At 40.9% G+C, this 19,002-nt stretch overlaps 2 protein-coding genes across 2 annotated transcripts in view; both read right to left on the bottom strand.

Annotated features, from left to right (window-relative positions):
• Positions 1-126: 126 nt before the first annotated feature.
• On the bottom strand, positions 127-8,729 carry LOC143040898 (uncharacterized). Its single transcript, XM_076212346.1, has 3 exons — positions 8,194-8,729; positions 6,488-6,658; positions 127-949 (listed from the first exon to the last, which is right to left on the bottom strand). The coding sequence occupies exons 1-3, from the start codon at positions 8,552-8,554 to the stop codon at positions 693-695; spliced, it is 789 nt and encodes a 262-aa protein (XP_076068461.1). The 5' UTR covers positions 8,555-8,729; the 3' UTR covers positions 127-692.
• A 4,417-nt stretch (positions 8,730-13,146) lies between these two features.
• The window catches only part of LOC143040668 (uncharacterized), a 52,929-nt gene continuing 47,073 nt past the window's right edge, over positions 13,147-19,002 (bottom strand). The window contains exons 5-7 of the mRNA XM_076211935.1: positions 17,655-17,753; positions 15,594-15,785; positions 13,147-14,868 (exon numbers count right to left, since the gene is read on the bottom strand). Coding sequence (XP_076068050.1) covers positions 13,493-14,868; positions 15,594-15,785; positions 17,655-17,753 — 1,667 coding nt within the window. The 3' untranslated portion in view covers positions 13,147-13,492. The remainder of the gene's footprint in view (positions 14,869-15,593; positions 15,786-17,654; positions 17,754-19,002) is intronic.

Here is a 19,002-nt window from a genome sequence, read left to right as displayed (position 1 = left end):
AAATAAACACCCAAAATAAGATAACAAATGTATCGACAACATTCATGCTGCAAGGTTTACCACGAAATGTACTGAAACATGAGTGAAGTACAGTGGGAAATATCAAGGTCAAATTAAACTACGCACTTGTAATTGGGTGTATACTTTGAAAAAAAACATATTAACACAATGAAATAGGTTGTTTAGTTTAATTTCATAAAAAAAATGTCAAGTTGGTGTTCGGAGATTTCTTCTATTCACATTAGTTTCGCAGTGTATTCTAATCTCCCCAAGCTCTGAATGATGCAATATGGGCAAGATAAAGTCGAAGACTTCTGAATCAGACTGTGCAGGATACAGAACTTTTTTCTATACTTCATGTTTTTTTTTCATTTTCATATTTCATAGAAATACAGAAAAATTGCAAAGAAATATTATATGCAAACCATGAGAGCATAGAATAAGTAGATTTTCGTAAGGGGTCAGGTGCAGGCCCAAGAGAATATAAAATGGAAGAAGACACAAAAATTGAGGAAGTTGTGACACACGAGATGGCGCATAGAACAGTGATTTGAAGTAATATTAATGAATTAGACTTTATGGAGAGTGAGAACAGCAGGCTGAAACGTGTCGTAATCTTAATCAGTCAGGATGTTGATATATTTGTACGCGAATGTGTGTGTGTTGGGGGCGTTGGTCTGCCTCTGATGATTTTATTTTCTCTCGCGTTTTCTTTGGCAGATGCCATATGCTGGATGGGTGGTGTAACAACTATGCATGAAATAATATCCGGGTCGGTACAAGCAAATGTGGAGTGATTTGTTGTCATCATAAGGCTGTAGTCCTTCGCCAAAACCTATGTATCCCCAATAGGGCGTCCCAATATGAACCGGAGTGTCGTCGACCCACTTGAACTTTCCATCGAAGGTCTCTCGCCAAGCACCCACCCAGTAGTCGACGTCGTTGAGGCCTGTAATCACAGTAATACATCAGCACCAAGGAACAATTCAAATATAATACAGAGTTATTGTGAAAAAATCTATCTGTGTCAAACTACTCTGGAGCTGTATCAAAAGTGCATGTTGTAGATGGAGGTGAAGACTGATAGAGGCTCAATAAATCAGTCGTGAGAATTGAAATTTATCTGCATCGTCTTATCAAAGTATATTACAGTATGTTGTTTCTGTGTGAAGTGTAATAGAACTGATAAAAAATTAGCCTGACTCTTCCAATGCAAGTAAATAAAACCATAATGTAATCATTACATTTCGTCAAATAATTCCTAAGATCAATGTTCATTCCCACGATACGTCGACTTGCGTTCGATTCCAGCAGTTATCACGTGCGTGATATATACGCGTCCTACGAAACCAAACATGGAGGGCAAAGGTGGACTCTCTCTCTCTCTCTCTCTCTCTCTCTCTCTCTATATATATATATATATATATATATATATATATATATATTATATATATATATATATATATATATATATATATATATATATGAATCATACACACACACACATATATATATATATACACATATATATATATATATCTATATATAAACACTATATCTATATATAGATATATATATATATATATATATATATATATATATATATATATATATATATCACTGTCCAGTAATATCGTAACACATTGATATATACACTATAATCCCACTGTTGGTTGGATATAAGAAAAGAAAGGAAATAACGATTTCCGTATATTTCGATCACTTGCTGTGATCTTCTTCCTCTTGAAGAGGATCACAGCAAGTGATCGAAATATACGAAAATCGTTATTTCCTTTCTTTTCTTATATCCAATCAACAGTGGGTTTTATACACACACACACACACACACACACACACACACACACACACACACACACACACACACACACACACACACACACACACACACACATATATATATATATATATATATATATATATATATATATATATATATATATATATTTGAATATCTGGGGAGCAGATTCTCTTGTATGCATGCATTGTTAAAATCGACAGCGTTAGTGAGGTTGTTGATCTTCTTGTGAGTATTCTCCAGTTTTCTAACCAATATTCTGCCATTTAGAGGGTGGGCATAGACCAAGTTGCCAAAATGATTAATTTATTTCAACGTTTCGTCTAACAAAGAGACATCTTCAGGAAATTCTGTAACATAGATAATAATGACGTACAGAAATAAAGAAAACAACATGTAAATCTAACCAATTATACAAATATAGAAGTAAATATCAATAAATGCGCAAATTCACACAAATTAACACTATACATGGGCTGATGGGGACCGTTACTTACAATAGTTAAAAGGTCCGATGAAATGACGAAGAAAACCCTTCGCTCGGTGACATATATACGCACCTAGCCGGCTTGGGTGGTGGTGGAGGGCGGGAGAGGGGGCGGGGGTGGTATCTCATTAATACGTGAAGAAGAGGGTTGGGGGAGGGTTAGGGGGTTGCGGGGTCGGTTGGGGGAGGATGGAAGGAGTGGGTGGGAGGAGGTGGAGGGGGGGGGGTTCGGAGAGCGGTCATGCTCGGTAGTAGCTTGGCCGTGCTGCTAAACAAAGCGATGACAGAAGTCATGTTGCACTTGAACTTCCCCCACGCTTGAAAGAAGCCGCAGAACAACTGCGCAACAACGAGAGGATTGTCATCAGAAGAGCAGACAAAGCTTCCTGCTATGTGATCCTCAACAGGGAAACTTACTTTCAGAAATGTCGTGACATCCTCCTAGATGATTCCAAGTTTAAGCGTATTTCTCGTAACCCTGTTGTTCAGATTAAATCTAGACTTAATGAACTTATTTCCACTGTTAACGCCGTGATAGGAGGTAACAAATTTGTACCCTTAGTCGGAGATTTTTCTCCTGGTTATTTTTATGGTAATGTTAAGACTCATAAGGAAGGAAACCCCCTCAGACCCATTATTTCCCAAATTCCTACCCCCTCTTACAGCGTAGCTAAAACTCTTCATGAAATAATTTCTCCTTATATCCCTAATACTTATTCTTTAAAGTCTAGGGATGAATTCATAGACATCTTAAAAGATAATAAGCCTAACGGCATTATAGCATCGTTGGATGCTGCTAGTTTATTTTCAAATGTTCCTGTGCATAGGACTATTAACATCATTTTGGAATATGTTTATGAACACGCAGATTTCCCCCCTCCAACCATCCCGAAGCACATAATGGAAGAGATGCTGAAAATCTGCACTACTGAGGCCCCCTTTAAATGTCCAGAGGGAAAGTTGTACGTCCAGCACGACGGGATAGCGATGGGTTCCCCCCTGGGAGTACTCTTTGCCCAAGCGTTCATGTCGGCAGTAGAGGAAGCAGTCTTTAAAGATGACGTCACCAAACCTTCATTATACTACAGGTACATAGACGACATCTTTGTGTGCGCACAGTCAGAAGCCCTTCTCCAGGGATTGAGACTGCGCCTCCAGGAGGAATCTGGTCTTAGCTTCACGACGGAAATGAATAAGGATGGCAAACTCCCTTTCCTCGATATTTTAGTGGACTCTTCTTCCGGGGAATTCACAACGAAGGTGTACAGGAAACCTACGAACTCTGAGAAGTGTTTGAACTACAAAAGTGAGTGCCCGACTAGCTATAAAACCAGTGTGATTAGAGCGTATGTCCGGAGGGCTATCAAAGTGTGTTCTTCCTGGCAGGCTCTGCATACAGAATTGCAGCACATCCGCCAGATTCTGGTGAATAATGGTTTCCCTAATAGTGATTTTGATGTAATTTGTAATAAAATGTTGTGTGACCACCTTTCCCCACAAACATCCCCTAAGCCCCAATTCATTGATATATACTACCATAACATCTTCAACAAGGGTTACAAAAAAGATGAAAAAAAATCATTAAAGACATCATCACTAAGAACTGTCATCCGGTATCTAAAGATAAGGAAATCCGGGTGGTTGTATACTACTCCAACCCTAAAACTAGTTCATTGGTTATAACTAATAACTTAAATAGTAATACTGAGACTATGTCTAAAACTAATTGTGTTTATGAATTCACCTGTAGCACCGGGAACTGTGTAGCCCGTAAAACAGCATATATTGGTTTTACTAGATGTAGTCTCAGTAGGAGAATAACTATGCATTTACAAAATGGGGCTATAAAACATCACTTAATGAAATACCATAACCTAACAGCCACCCGTGAATACCTAGTTTCAAACACTAGGATTATAGCAAGCAATAGGGATGTACATAAACTTAAGCTTCTAGAAGCTATGTTTATCAGAGAATGTAGTCCTATCATTAATATCCAATGCAATATAACTTCTGTCATCGCTTTGTTTAGCAGCACGGCCAAGCTACTACCGAGCATGACCTCTCTCCGAAACCCCCCTCCACCTCCTCCCACCCACTCCTTCCATCCTCCCCCCAACCGACCCCGCAACCCCCTAACCCCCTAACCCCTCCCCCAACCCTCTTCTTCACGTATTAATGAGATACCACCCCCGCCCCCGCCCCCTCTCCCGCCCTCCACCACCACCCAAGCCGGCTAGGTGCGTATATATGTCACCGAGCGAAGGGTTTTCTTCGTCATTTCATCGGACCTTTTAACTATTGTAAGTAACGGTCCCCATCAGCCCATGTATAGTGTTAATTTGTGTGAATTTGCGCATTTATTGATATTTACTTCTATATTTGTATAATTGGTTAGATTTACATGTTGTTTTCTTTATTTCTGTACGTCATTATTATCTATGTTACAGAATTTCCTGAAGATGTCTCTTTGTTAGACGAAACGTTGAAATAAATGAATCATTTTGGCAACTTGGTCTATGCCCACCCTCTAAATGGCAGAATATTGGTTAGAAAACTGGAGAATACTCACAAGAAGATCAACAACCTCACTAACGCTGTCGATTTTAACAATGCATGCATATATATATATATATATATATATATATATATATATATATATATATATATATATATATATATGTGTGTGTGTGTGTGTGTGTGTGTGTGTGTGTGTGTATGTGTGTGTGCGTTTGTGTGTATGTGTGTGTGTGTGTGTAACCATTACTAACCATCACCTACCACGCACGTGATCCACATGCTTCCAACATAGCGAGACTCCCCTCTTGCTTACCTTGCATTTCCCAGAACATACATCTAACGCAGCACATTTCAAGACAAACAAGATATAGATACCCAATGTCACAAGACTAACCTATTAAAAATCCTTTATTATAACTGCCCTATTATATTACCCATAAACTAACCTATATATAATATATCCAATAACATTCACCAACTATACGACTAACCCTCATATATAAAACTGACCCCAATGTTTAGAATAGCGAGACTAACGCCTTTACTTACAACAACCCACTAACCCCCTATATTAATCTATGACAATATGTCACGCACGCCAGAGCTGGGTAGGTCAAGAGCCTACACGCCAGAGCTAGGTAGGTCAAGAGCCTACCGGCCAGAGCTAGGTAGGTCAAGAGCCTACCGGGCTGAGCTGGGTAGGTCAAGAGCCTACACGCCAGCGCTAGGTAGGTCAAGAGCCTACACGCCAGCGCTAGGTAGGCCAGAGCTAGGTAGGTCAAGAGCCTACCGGCCAGAGCTGGGTAGGTCAAGAGCCTACCGGCCAGAGCTAGGCAGGCCGAGAGGCTGCCAGCCAGTTGTGCCCTAGGTCAAGGCCTGGCACATATTGTAATTCGCCCACAGGGCCCATTTGTACCTTGTAATATTTGCAACCAGATTGCTTCATTGTTAATAAATAGAAGAAAACTTCCGTTTTGGAGTTTATCTCGCCCGCATTAAGTCCTCCTTATGTAACCTACACAAACCAAAAGGTTATATGTGTGTAAAAGAGGAGAGCAGATTTTCTGTAAGACATGTGGAGTTGAAAGCGAAAGCATTCATGCAATTATTATTTTTTTCTGACGTTCTCAATATTTCTGATGTCATTCATTGGGTGTGCAAAAATCAAATTTGCATAATATGCCATCTATTCAACGTTTCGTCTTTAATAAGACATCTTCAGGATTGTCTGAAATTACAAGTTAGTATTGTGAAAACAATATAACAGGAATTAAATAGTAACACATATGATGGTACTTACATCTAAAAGGATGGTACCAACCCCTTCCCAACCCTCCTGGTACTATCTTGTCTTCGTTCATGTAAGTACCATCATATGTATTACTATTTAATTCCTGTTTTATTAATTGTTTATATAATGCCAACTTGTATTTTTTGTCTCATGTCATTACAGACAGTCCTGAAAATGACTTATTAAAGAAGAAACATTGAATAGATGGAAAATTATGCAATTTTATTTTGTGCACACCCAATTGAAGGAAAGAATGACATCATAAATATTGAGAACGCCAGAAAAAAAAAAGTTAAACAGCTGCAAGAATGCTGTTGCTTTCAGACCACCACCACCACCCCACACACACGGTTTTCAGATGGAGTGTACCTACTTGTGACTTCGAGATGTCTGATGAGGTGCCACATAAAATCGGCAGAATCGACAATGACCAGATCGGCGCCCAGGGCCACGCACACCTGCCTGGTGGCAGTCCACGTGCCCACCGTGGTCCGTTCGACGAAGATGCAGCGACCAAACACGTCCACAAAAGGAGACTCGCACGCTGGAATAGATAAAGTAAGACAAATAAAATCCACACACTCACACATATGTACATGTATATACGTATATATGTGTATATATATGATATACATGTACATATATTCCTCGTCCACAATAATTGGTGGACGCAAACGAGCCCTCAGGTCAGTCAATACTATTCTCCGTATTCGCGTCACATGTAGCAGAGAACGGAGAAAAGGGTAGTGGATGTGAAGCATATATTAAGGGAAGCAGGTAGATGTCATGGGGGGGAACGAATAGTACCATAAGAAATAGGTATCTGGGGATGAGCGAAAAGAGAAGACTGTCCAAGAGAGTGACTGTGACCAAGCCACTGGACGGAGCAGTGACTTGGAATTTGAAAGGAGCAGAAAGGAAAAGCCTAAACCTATTTGAGGTGAAGTATTCAAGAAGTATGGTGAAGGTTACGAGGATAGATGGAAAACAGTGTGTGAAGGAAAGCTTGCAAAAAAAAAAAGTGTAAAACAAGAGTAAAGGGAAGAATTTGGAAGGGAAGACCAAGGATGAGGTAGATAGGCGAAGTGAATGGGCCGTTGGATGAAAGAGGAAGGTCTGTCGAGCAAGGAAGAAAGCGTGGAAAAAATAGGATTGAATGGAGGAATATTGTGAATGGATGAAAGGATGACGCGACTCCGTCTTGAGTGGATGAGGGGGTTGCTATATAATGACGCTGTGGAAGGGGTGAGGGCAGCTCTGGTTGTCGGGCCCTACTGTGGAAGTGCTGTGTCTTACTGCATTGCATCTGACCCGAGCAGTGTGGCGATGATCAGGGATAACTCTTCATCTACGAGATACTAATACGGGGAAACGATTTTTTTTTTCTTTAGTAGGTGTGGGTTGTGTGTAGATGTGTACATGTTTTGACTTGACCGCTCTTTTAACAGGGGGTGGGGGGTGGAAGGCCTTTTGGTGTATGGATATACCTTGTCAAAATTACAGATTCGATCCCTGGAGACAAACCAAGCCAAGAAAACCTTTCTTATTCCCTAACCGTCCTCTGATATATCTAAAAGAGTTAACGAGTAAATAACCAGATGGAATAAATACACAAAATTAATGAGCGAATAATGATGATAATAATAGCTACCTCTAAATAATGATGATCATAATAACTACCTCTGAAGTCCTAAAATTTTGACGTCGATAACTGATTGGAATTGCCTGAACTTTATTTATTATTCTATATCTACTGTTAACATTTATTGTAGTAGTAAAAATCACATGCGCTTTTTGAGGACCTTGACGAATACTAACTCGGCAATTAGAAGAAATGAAGACGCGAGTCTTAAGCTGTCCTCGCACGCCTATGGTTGTCTACCAGCTGATTGAAATCACCTGGCGGCAGTCAGAGTAGACACAAGAGGAGAAGGCAGACGTCCACATATTAGCAGCGTTCAAGATAACAGTGAGAAAGATGGCCTGGTGGGAGAGAGTCAGAACAGAAAAAGGAGGTTAAAACGTCGCTCACTCCGGAAAGGGATGCGGGGTACTGGTGGACGCGCGACCTGTACTCACCTGGACTCTCTTTGGCGTAGGTGGAGACATTACGTTGAGGAGTCTCCTCCGGAGGTGCCACCAGCGAGGTGTCCGGAGCTTCCATCTGCAAGACTTTCTTCTCCAGGATGTCAACCTTTGCCTTCAGGAGCGCGTTCTCGGACACGAGAATGCTCACCGAAGACTGCATCACGCTAAGAGAGGCTTCGGCCGCAGCGAGACGCACCTGCTGGTCCTCACCTGCTCCTGTGGAGTCCAACACCTGCTGGATAAGGTTGGCCAAGTTGCTGATGTCACTCTTGCCGACGCACTCACTCCCATGACACGATTTGGGGCCAGCCAGGAGGCCAGCGAGGAAGACCAAGTGGAAGAAGAATAGCATCACGAAGAGATTACAATAAACTTAGGTGGACACGTTCTTTTTTCCAATACAAACAAAACTGGGTGGGGCTGAGAAGAAGCTTGTTTGCAGCATGCAATCTCGTCAGCTAAGGAAATCTTCCTCTGTCCAGGGCAATGCGAACAGTTCAACGTCTGTTGGGCAACTGCCGCCACACTGTCTGTTTTCAGGGAGGGCGGGAGTAGGAGAGAAGAAGAAGAAGAAGAAACAGGATGACGGGGGAATTCTGGGAGAAGTGGGACACGAGTAGATAGGGAACCCGCACAGAGCCGCTCACTGGCAGCATGATTTGCCGAGTGACTTAAGGGCTCAGCTCGTGTACACGGCTGTGGGTTTCCTTCAAGAGTGAACCGTGGCAACAGATTTAATACTCTCTTCATTACACTCGGTGCTCATTTTCTTCTCATCAACGAGGACCAAAGTATTCACCTACGAAGCTTTTGTTTATTTGTTTCCACTTCTCATAATCATTTTTGTATGTCACTGTACGCAACATCTATAATTTCAATCTAGCTCATGAACAGGTAATTGCAGTTAGGTTATCAAACAAAAAACATGGGTGAATGGTTTCTTCCAGTGAAACATTAACATAACAAAAACAATAATATAAAATACTGAGAACTGGTTCTTGATTCAACCTTCACCTGACAACAAAACACTATGTGTATTACATCTCAATATGCATCGCATATCAAAGTTCTGAGCAAAAGACAGCAAATCTAATGGTGAAAATGCTGAAGTTGGCACAGTACCACTATGAACTTCCTAACCTAACCTCACCCAATATAACCTGATACAAATAACTAAGGTACCATGCGATAGAGCAGTGACATACTCAAATATCCCATAAATCTAGTTTAGGTTAAATGTTGATGGGGTGCTTGAGCAGTATATAGTATACGTGCGTGTGTGCAGTGTGTGGTGTGGTAAGCACAGTCACCCCTCCCCTCTCCAGTTTTTACTGTTTCAATATCATTTCAGTCATATGATACTATGCATGTCTGGCATCGGTGAGAGAAAGTGAGCAAGAGGCAAGAGAGAAAGTGAGAGAGGCAAGTAGACTACAACTGCTCTTAAGATACGGTCACATTTGCTATTGTTAACGCTAGACTGGCTTTTGTTTTCCCTGGTTTGACAGCGATACGTATAGCTGTCTGGTCAAAACTCGGTCATACTAGCTTCTGAAATCGGTTTTCTCTGGTATCTAGTGCTAGCGATAGCAGTAGACGAGTAGGAGGTATAAAGAAACTACTGTTTACTCACAATATATGCAACTAAAGAAATATCCATTTTTAAGGACTTATGAATGATAATGATAATAATAATGTAAAGAATAATAATAGTAGTAATAAAAAGATAGACGACAACACAAGAAAACTCCCAAATATAAATTTCAATTTGATGGAAATGTAACATCCCCTTCTCATATGACCTCGGTGCTATGCAAGCTAAACAAGTCTGTTCACAAGGTCGAAAACATCTCACGTCAACTTCATTGGTTCGAAGAAAAAGTTCGTGAGAATGAAGTCCTTTGGAGCATCAAACATCCCAACTATCCCATGTGCAGGTGGCTGTCTTCAAGAGACAGAGCGAATCCAAGAGGTGCTTACTCCATATCGGGTTTTGTTGTTATAATTAGCTGATTCCACTAGCAGATTTGGCGAGTGGTGTGACCAGATAGCTGCACGTATCGCTATTAAGCTAGGAAAAACAAAACAAAAGCCAGTCTAGAGTTAGCAACAGCAAGTGTGGCCATAGCTTAGAAGCTCAACTTACCATGAGACTTTCGGCATATAATCTGTGGATGTGCCTGGCGAAGTGCTGTGCAGGCCGGGAACTTCATACAAACACTTTACACATGTGTGACTGCGACTGTATAAAAGATGGACGATGGCCTGGTATCTGCGTATGCACTGATTCGTGAGATCGAGGCTCTAATCACTGAGTTCAGAGCGGGTGCTGAGAAGTACTTCCACGATATTTTCAAGAAAGCTAAAGATCTGCTTGTTGAAGTAGATTCAGCTCACGATGACGTTCGTGTTCCTCGAGTCTGTGGACAACTGACACAGCGTGGCAATCTTCCGGCCGTAACTGCGGAGGAGTACTATCAAAGTTTGGTGTATATTCCATTTTTAGACCAGGTAATTAGCGAGCTAAAGACTATATTTGACGAATGCGTTGTGTCAGTTGTTTTCAGGTTCAAGGAGCTTGTCAAAGGCTCAAAAACAAACGTGGATGGTGTTCTCGAAGCCGCCAAGTTCTATGAGAGTGACATTGAGTCACTGACGCTTGTGTAGGCAGGATATATTCCACTCCAGCATTCGAATCCGTGAAAAACGCGAAGGAATATGCCGACGTTCGAATGTTCCCGAACACTGCAAAAGCTTCTCACCATCTTGCTAACCCTGCCAGTCACGAACGCAGAAGCCGAAGTTGAAAATTGATATGTCATTTTCATAAGAGTAAGGGTTAAATAAACAAGCTTAGATGCCAGTACATCTAAAATAAAGCATCAAAAAATAAAATAAAATAGAAATTACTATTTATGTGTCGGGAATAAATCCCGACAGAGGCGTTTTTTTTTTTTTTTTTTTTTTTTTTGTAAAGTAAATAAGCTATTATTACAAATGAATATAGGCATCTGCAGTTACGACCTCAGTTTAGTGAATTCATAGCTGTAGAATTAGGATTAAGATTGAGATAAAGCAATTAAGCATACCAACTGTATAAAATCAGTAATCTACTTTTTCCATTTAGATAGAATGACCCATTTTTGTTTATATATATATATGAAAACATTATATAAAGCATTATGTAAGGGATTCGACGCAATAGGACCAAATATGGTTGACTACCATCTCCAGGAACGTTAAGTTACCGATATATCATTTTCATGATTAATTTTTTAATTTACCACCTGGTGACATCTCCGTCTTGAGTATTGGTTCTGGTGTATTATCCATCTCTAATTTACATATATGGAAATTATCTATTACATGTATCGTGCAACATTTTCATCTCAGTTAAGGTGAAGTTGTACCTCCCATAGACCCTTAGCAGCGAGAGTTTAACGGATAATTTTTTATGTAGTTTGAGACATGATTTGAAACTGACCAGGAGTGTTAGTGATTCATGATCGGGGAGTGATATAAGATTTACTCCAATCATAGACCTCATATAAACCCTATCATGTGGGGTGTAAATACGACGAAGCTTATGCTAAGCCAGATTGAGAGGACGCGTTCTATCTGAGAACCAGTCTCCCCTCAACACATACCCCGTGTCGACCCACTCATCACCACCACTACAACAAAGACGAAGAAAATCACCGTGTGACCCCAAGACCACGGTAAGTTATGATGTTATAATGGAATTTTAGAAATAGAATATTAGAATTGAAATAATCGAGATAAATTATAACAATATTCACAAAGACATATGATGCTCTGTGATGCCATTGTAATTTTCAGGGTTCGATAAGTCCCTGCCGATCACTGGTATGTAGTTTTCTGCTTCCATGAACATTTTAATTTCACAGGAGTATGCAAGTATTAATTAGGTGGGGCGGTCACATAGACTAAACTTACACTGTCAGCACTACGTATTAAAAAATGGCTGGGAAACCTGTCGGAAGTTGTAATATTCTCCACATGACGTTACTATTAATTTGCAGTACTTAAGTATGGGATTAATATACTCAAAATGAAAGAGTTACCATGCATTCACGAGTATTCATAGATTAGCTCATTTTATGTAATGGAAAATATGAAAGGTAGAAATTAAAGAGAAAACAAATGATTTAGGGAGCACAAGGCTTGCTTTAGAGAAAAAAATCATAATACTCTTGTAGCTACACGAGCTTTTCCTTTTTCCTCATCTTTTTCAAATAGCCTGATGTGCAAGTCTTTATTCAGTGTCTTGTACGTGTACGAAACAATACGGTTGAACTTTATAATGTGACGATGATCCAACAAAAACGACCGTGACAACATTGGTTATACTGCCTATGTTATAATCTCACCTCCTTGCCAGTTTAGGGTGATATTCATCGTAGGTGAAATTATATGATATATTCGATGAAACACCATATATTACCCAATGGACCACGTCGACATTAAAACGATACGTCAAATATCTATAAGAATTTCCTTGTTCACCAAGAGTGATTATCAATTATCTCCTGGACCTGTGATTAAAAGTGCATTTAAGTTTATCTTTACCTTATCAGTCGTATAAGACATGGTCTAGCATACGGGTCACCCTGGTGATTTAGATTTAGATACTCAAACTTACTCACCGACGTCAAGGTACCAATTCCTGGAGTAGGGGAGGAAATGTAAAGTCGATCTAGAGGGAACTGGAGACCGAATGACAGCCCATCTGGGCTGCACCTCCAAACAGGTTGGCGGATTTTGAAGATGGGTGACAGAGAGAGAGGACTCTCAACGACGTACCTATTACAGATACTTGCCGTTGGTCCTTTCTGTAATCACTTGGTGAAATGTCCCTTTGGCCAAGTCTCCATGGAGTCAATGAGAAACTTCGTTAACGTACTGCTTCACATTTATTTATGAAAATATTTCCTGAAAAGTACAAATACGAGAGGATACACAGACGTACATACGTTCATTTGACCCCTACATCTTTCCTAAGAGGAAAGAAGAAGGGGAAAGGAGTGGACGAAGTGGAAGACCAAGCTAGGGGGAAAGCTCTGGAGAAAGGCAACTACAAATAAAAAAGGAGGAAAAAGTTCTGATGGGTGGGCAAAAAACTCAACCCAAACGTGGCTCGAACGTATATGCGCTCCAGAGTCTGAAAAAAAAAAAAAAAAAAAAACAGATGGAATAAGAGGGGAAACAGTAGGTAGCCTTGTAGGAAAAGTGGAAGAACAAATTGGAAAGAGGAGGTCTATGTGTCATTTCATCTTGATGATTTGGAAACAGTTTCTGCTGGTGGTCTTTGAGTTCTTGAGTAACTCAGGAGGTTTGGCCCTCTTCTCCTTCTCCTGCGGTCTTTGGAGTCGTAGGTTGTTGCCTCGAATGGAGATCGAGTAGGCCTGTCACCATTAAGTTTGAGAGGCCTCGTACACGCTGCTGAACGACCCTCGTCTGTAAATCGTGGGAGTCGTCGTCCCATGTTACTTCCTTTGTTTGGATTTGAGACTTCCAAGACGGTTGCCCTGTTTTTGTCTTTTGGCCAGAGGAGTCCCTCTTGCTCCTCGTTTTTTAGTGTGAATCGGTTGCCCTGTCTATTGCTATGCACAAGGTCGGATCCGCCGTTTCTTCTTTGGACATCAAGTACTGAAACCAGATGAACCTTTCTGGGTTGACTGGTCAATGACGACCTACTTTTTGGACTGCCTCGAGTATCACTCCTATCTCCCACCCTCCTCTTCCTACTACGTTTATCTTGCTTGCTGCAACAGCACCAGTGATTCCCACAACCACAGAAGGGCTTCATTCTTCTCATGACAAGATCGCCTGTGCCAGAAAAAGATCTGACAAAGGAAAGTCTGGGTGAAGAGAAATATAAGAACAATGGAAAGAAATAGAAAGGAGAAGAAGAAAAAGGTAGAGCGGAGAAGGGAAAGTGCATGAAGAAGAAATAAAAGGAGGAGTTGTGAGGGGAACGGGAGAAGCATGAGATTATGCGACAGGAAGAGGAGGGAGATAGTGAATGAAAGAGAGAAGAATGGATGGGGGAGCAGGTGGAGGACCAGGAGTGGAAGGAGCATGGGTAAGCGGTGTAGCAGAAAGTGGAGGGATGTGAGAAGGAAGTTGGGAAGTGGAATGGAGAGTGAGAAGAGTTGAAGGTGGGATAGTAGACGGACAAACAAGAAAGGTAGGAGGACATTAAGAGTGGGTAAGAGGAGGGAGGAGAAGAGGAGGAGGAGGAAGAGAAGGAGGAGGAGGAGGAGAGAAAATCTATAGTCTTTAAGGGCTTGTCAATATCGCCACACGTTTCTTCACTCCAGTAATGAAACCAGTGAAGAAATAACTCAAGTATCACAACCACAACCGGTAAAATAAGGAAGAAGGAGGTGGCGCCTCCGTAATGGCCGTGGAGGCCAAGAAGGATCATCGAGGCACTGGAGGAGAGTACCAGGTCAAGAAGAGGGAGGTCGCCCTTTATCAGGAGGCTCGAAGCGAGGAGGGGAAGTGAGGTGGTAGCGCTAGGCAGGAACGGGAAGATGATGGTGGAAGCAGTGGCGTCGGAGGCTGAGGGCGCGGTGGTGGCGTCGGTCACTGTGCTTGAGCCGCCACCATTCCCCTGTTGCATGGCTGCCGGCCTCTCGTCTGAAACAAAGAAACTCACAAAGAATACTGTGGCTGACACAAGATACAACAACGTATGAAGAGTGACTTACAAAGGTTTAGGGCTATGTGCCAAAATCGAAAGAGATGTCACAGTTATGTTCAGTAGAGTACAGGAACAGGAATCGTCAATTCACCCGCCCCTGTGAACCTAGCAGCGAATGACCAAATTCCACCATGAGAGTGCGGACATGTATGAAATTTTTCGGTCTATGACAAGAAGATACACACTCACTCATTCACACACACACGCACACATACACAGAAACTCAAAAAGGACAACTATAGAAGAGACAGGAAAAAGAATAGCTTCCCGCACAGAATGCTGGATATATGGAATAACTTAGATGAAAAAAGTGTGTGCAAATACTATTCACGATTTTAAGAATAAACTTGATGCTGAAAGATACAAAGACGGGTCGCCACGAGCATAGCTCCCTTCCCGTATAATACAACTAGGTAAATACAGGCACACACACACACACACACACACACACACACACACACACACACACACACACACACACACACACACACACACACACACACACACACACACACACACACACACACACACACACACACACACACACCCTTATAAGGGCCGCAGCCGATTCAGTGAGATCGTAATGCAATGTAACCGCAGGTTTGCCACAACCAAGTTCTCGACTCTGCCCCCCTCCTCCGTGGTCATCCCCCGAACTCACCCACAATGACACCGAGCTGGACCGAGGCAGAGGTTCCTCCTGGTGGATAGCAGGTGTAGTTGGCCGTGTCTGAGGGCACTGCCCTCGCGAGGAGTAACTGACTTCGGCCGTCTGGGCTGGTGAAGATCTGGACGCGGCCACCTGTTGAGGCGTAGTCGACCAGCCGCTTCCCTTTGTACCAAAAAATGAACCCTGCGGAGTGACGGAAGAGCGTTAGATTTATTCTAATGTAACATTCACTTACGTATTCATCTTTCTTTTTTCACTCGTCATTTTTCGTTGATTTGTCTGTTCATTTATCCGCTTATTCAGATGTTCATTTATTCAGCTGTTTATTTGTTTTTGTGTTCCCTTTTCGTAGGACAAAGCTACAGAGAACGGGATTTCTCAGTCCCATTACTCCGTCCCATTTAGCCAACTGTTACGACTTGCAAGTTAACACGGAAGCAGGATTCTTATCCACCGCAACAAACATAAGAAGACGTGAAGACTTTTAGTGGTTTTACACATATATATATATATACATATATAGATATATATACATATGTATATATATACATACATATATATATATATATATATATATATATATTTCAACCTCAAATCACTTTTAATTCCATGCCATCGCAGTCGAGACTGAAGAATCGCTCGATGGAGGCATTCGTTGGAAATTGAAACGAATGCCTCCATCGAGCGATTCCTCAGTCTCGACTGCGATGGCCTGGAATCAAAAGTGATTTGTGGTTGAAAAAATATATTAATTGACCACAGGGACCCACACTGTGTAAATGTATATATGTATATATATATATATATATATATATACATATATATATATATATACATATACAGTATATATATATACATATATATATGTATATATATACATATATATATACATATATATATACATATATATATATATATGTATACATACATACATATATATATATATATACATACATGTGTGTGTGTGTGTGTGTGTGTGTGTGTGTGTGTGTGTGTGTGTGTGTGTGTGTGTGTGTGTGTGTGTGTGTGTGTGTGTGTGTGTGTGTGTGTCTGTGTGTGTGTGTGTGCATGTACGTGTGTATGTGTGTGTGCGTGTACATAAACTTGCATACATAATGTGAAATATAAACACACATGAATATGTAGAAATTGTAAGCCAACGTAAAAAACACAAATAATAAAATTTTATACGAACATATCTAATAAAGCTACATCCTTTGATCAAAACCCATTTGCTATGACGCGCTTTTCCCACATGAAAAAGGAATATTACACATATTATAAGACATGGCTCACGATACAATGGGCGCTGAAACAACTGGTCGCTTTAAGAGAAGATAAACTAACTTTATGGATAGGAGTAACAGTGGTAATAGATATGGTACTGCCAAGTGTAGGCCCTACAGTCTCTTGCAGTCCCCTTCATTCTTATATTTTTACGTTTTCTCTCCACGCCTGGCACCACCGGGATAGAAGCGTTTGTGAACTGTTGGGAGCGCTTCCTCCTCCTCCTCCTCCTCCTCCTCCTCCTCCTCCTCAATGCTCCTCCTCCTGCTTGTAATGGGTGATGCAAACAAGGACATCATAATAAAACAACAGGGCAGGACTCGCAGTAATGGGTATAAACTGGACAAATTTAGATTTAAGAAGGAAATAGGCAGGATTTGGTTTACTAATAGGGTGGTCGATGAATGGAATAAACTTAGTAACCATGTAGTAAGCGCTGAAACTATCAGTTGTTTTAAAAAACGATTAGACAACTTTATGGATGGGAATGACAGGTGGTGATGGATACGGAGCTGCCTAGTATAGGCCTTATGATCTCTTGCAGTCTCCTTTATCCTTATGTTCTTATGTTCTTAATGTTCTGTAGCCAACACGTGGTGTACCCTTTAAGATCTGTAGTGTTTTGTAGCCAACACGTGGATTATCCCCTGTAAGACTCGTGACCGCCAAGCACAGGACAAATCTATGGTCACGAGTCGGACACCACGTGTTGGCTACAGCAAGGTCCATATATGGACCTTGGGCTACAGAACACTACATGCTCACCGGGCATCAGGTCCCCGTGGAGGACGCGGCATTTGAGAACAACAGGAGTTCCCGCCTTCACGTACAGCTCCCGATTCCCCACAATCTCCGCCTCCATGTCTGCAAGTCAATAAATAAACAAATCAGATAAACTAATAGATTGAGTTGTTATTTGATTACCGGTAGTCAGATAATGATAGATGAGTGAATGCATGGACGAATGAATGAATATTAATTAGAAAAAAGATAATTAATGAATAAATAAATAAATAGATAAATGAATAAATAAATAAATGAGTGAAAAAAACATGAGTTGACCAAATGTCACGTAGTTTTGTTTCTTTGTCTCCCCTCTGTTCCACACTGAAACTCCCGGGGCTATAAAATCCTAGATAGATGTTGCTTGTTACTAGATCAAATTAAAGACAATTCTATTTAGCTCAGTATTATATTTAGGTCTGAGCGTGGTCTCGACCCATTGCAACCTTATTCAGATTGGTGGCCACTGAACCTTCAGACGGTCTGTGCAGGAAATCGACCGAAGTGAATTCTGTCGCGCATAACATATTCACTCATCACAACAAAGTACTGTCGTGGCACATTGGTAAAATAATACTAATGACCCACTTTCGGAGAAGAATAGGCGAAAGTAAAAAGATCCGTATATTTCGATCACTATCTGTGATCCTCTTCAGCAGATGTGATCCTCTTCATCTGCTGAAGAGGATCACAGATAATGATCGAAATATACGGATCTTTTTACTTTCTCCTATTCTTCTCCGAAAGTGAGTCATTAGTATTATATTCATTCAGGTCCATTACAGCCTACTCGAAGATATCCTTAGTGAGATGAGTGAATAAGTATTTTGGTCGTCCAAACAATTTTGTAGGACGGTTATGAACAGAAGTGCACAGGTAATTATCAAACTCTATCTAGCATTAATTAGACTTATCTTTGACTATGTGATACAGTTTTGGTCTCCGTCCTATAGAATGGACATCATTTCACTAGGATCAGTACAGAGAAGAATGATCAAATTGATACACGGGCTCAAAAATTTACCTTATGGGAGAGGCTTAGTTACCTTAACTTACATTCTCTGGAAAGACGCAGAGTACGGGGTGATCTAATAGAGGTGTTCAAGTGAATCAAAGGCTTTAACATGGGTGGCGCAAAATAATCATCATATTAAGACAACAGTGCAGGATTCGCAGTAATGGATTTTAATTGGACAAATTTAGATTTAAGATGTAAATAGGCAAGAATTTGTTTACTAATAAGGTGGTCAACGAATGGAACAGAATTAGTAACCATGCAGTGAGCGCCGAAATTATCAGTTGTTTTAAGAAACGGTTAGACCACTTTATG

Source organism: Oratosquilla oratoria, chromosome 29 (assembly GCF_046742065.1).
Source record: "Oratosquilla oratoria isolate Oo_2021 chromosome 29, ASM4674206v1, whole genome shotgun sequence".
NCBI classification, from domain to species: Eukaryota; Metazoa; Arthropoda; class Malacostraca; order Stomatopoda; family Squillidae; genus Oratosquilla; species Oratosquilla oratoria.
Note: the sequence above shows the minus strand (reverse complement) of the source record. Positions and strands in the feature narration are given on the sequence as shown.

Bases quoted from the DNA above. Each gene is read 5' to 3' on its own strand.
- LOC143040898 (XM_076212346.1), bottom strand. From the start codon at position 8,554: ATGCTATTCTTCTTCCACTTGGTCTTCCTCGCTGGCCTCCTGGCTGGC. The intron at 6,659-8,193 runs GTGAGTACAGGT...TATCTATTCCAG, and splicing joins CTACGCCAAAGAGAGTCCAG to CGTGCGAGTCTCCTTTTGTG. The intron at 950-6,487 runs GTAGGTACACTC...CTGTGATTACAG, and splicing joins CAGACATCTCGAAGTCACAA to GCCTCAACGACGTCGACTAC.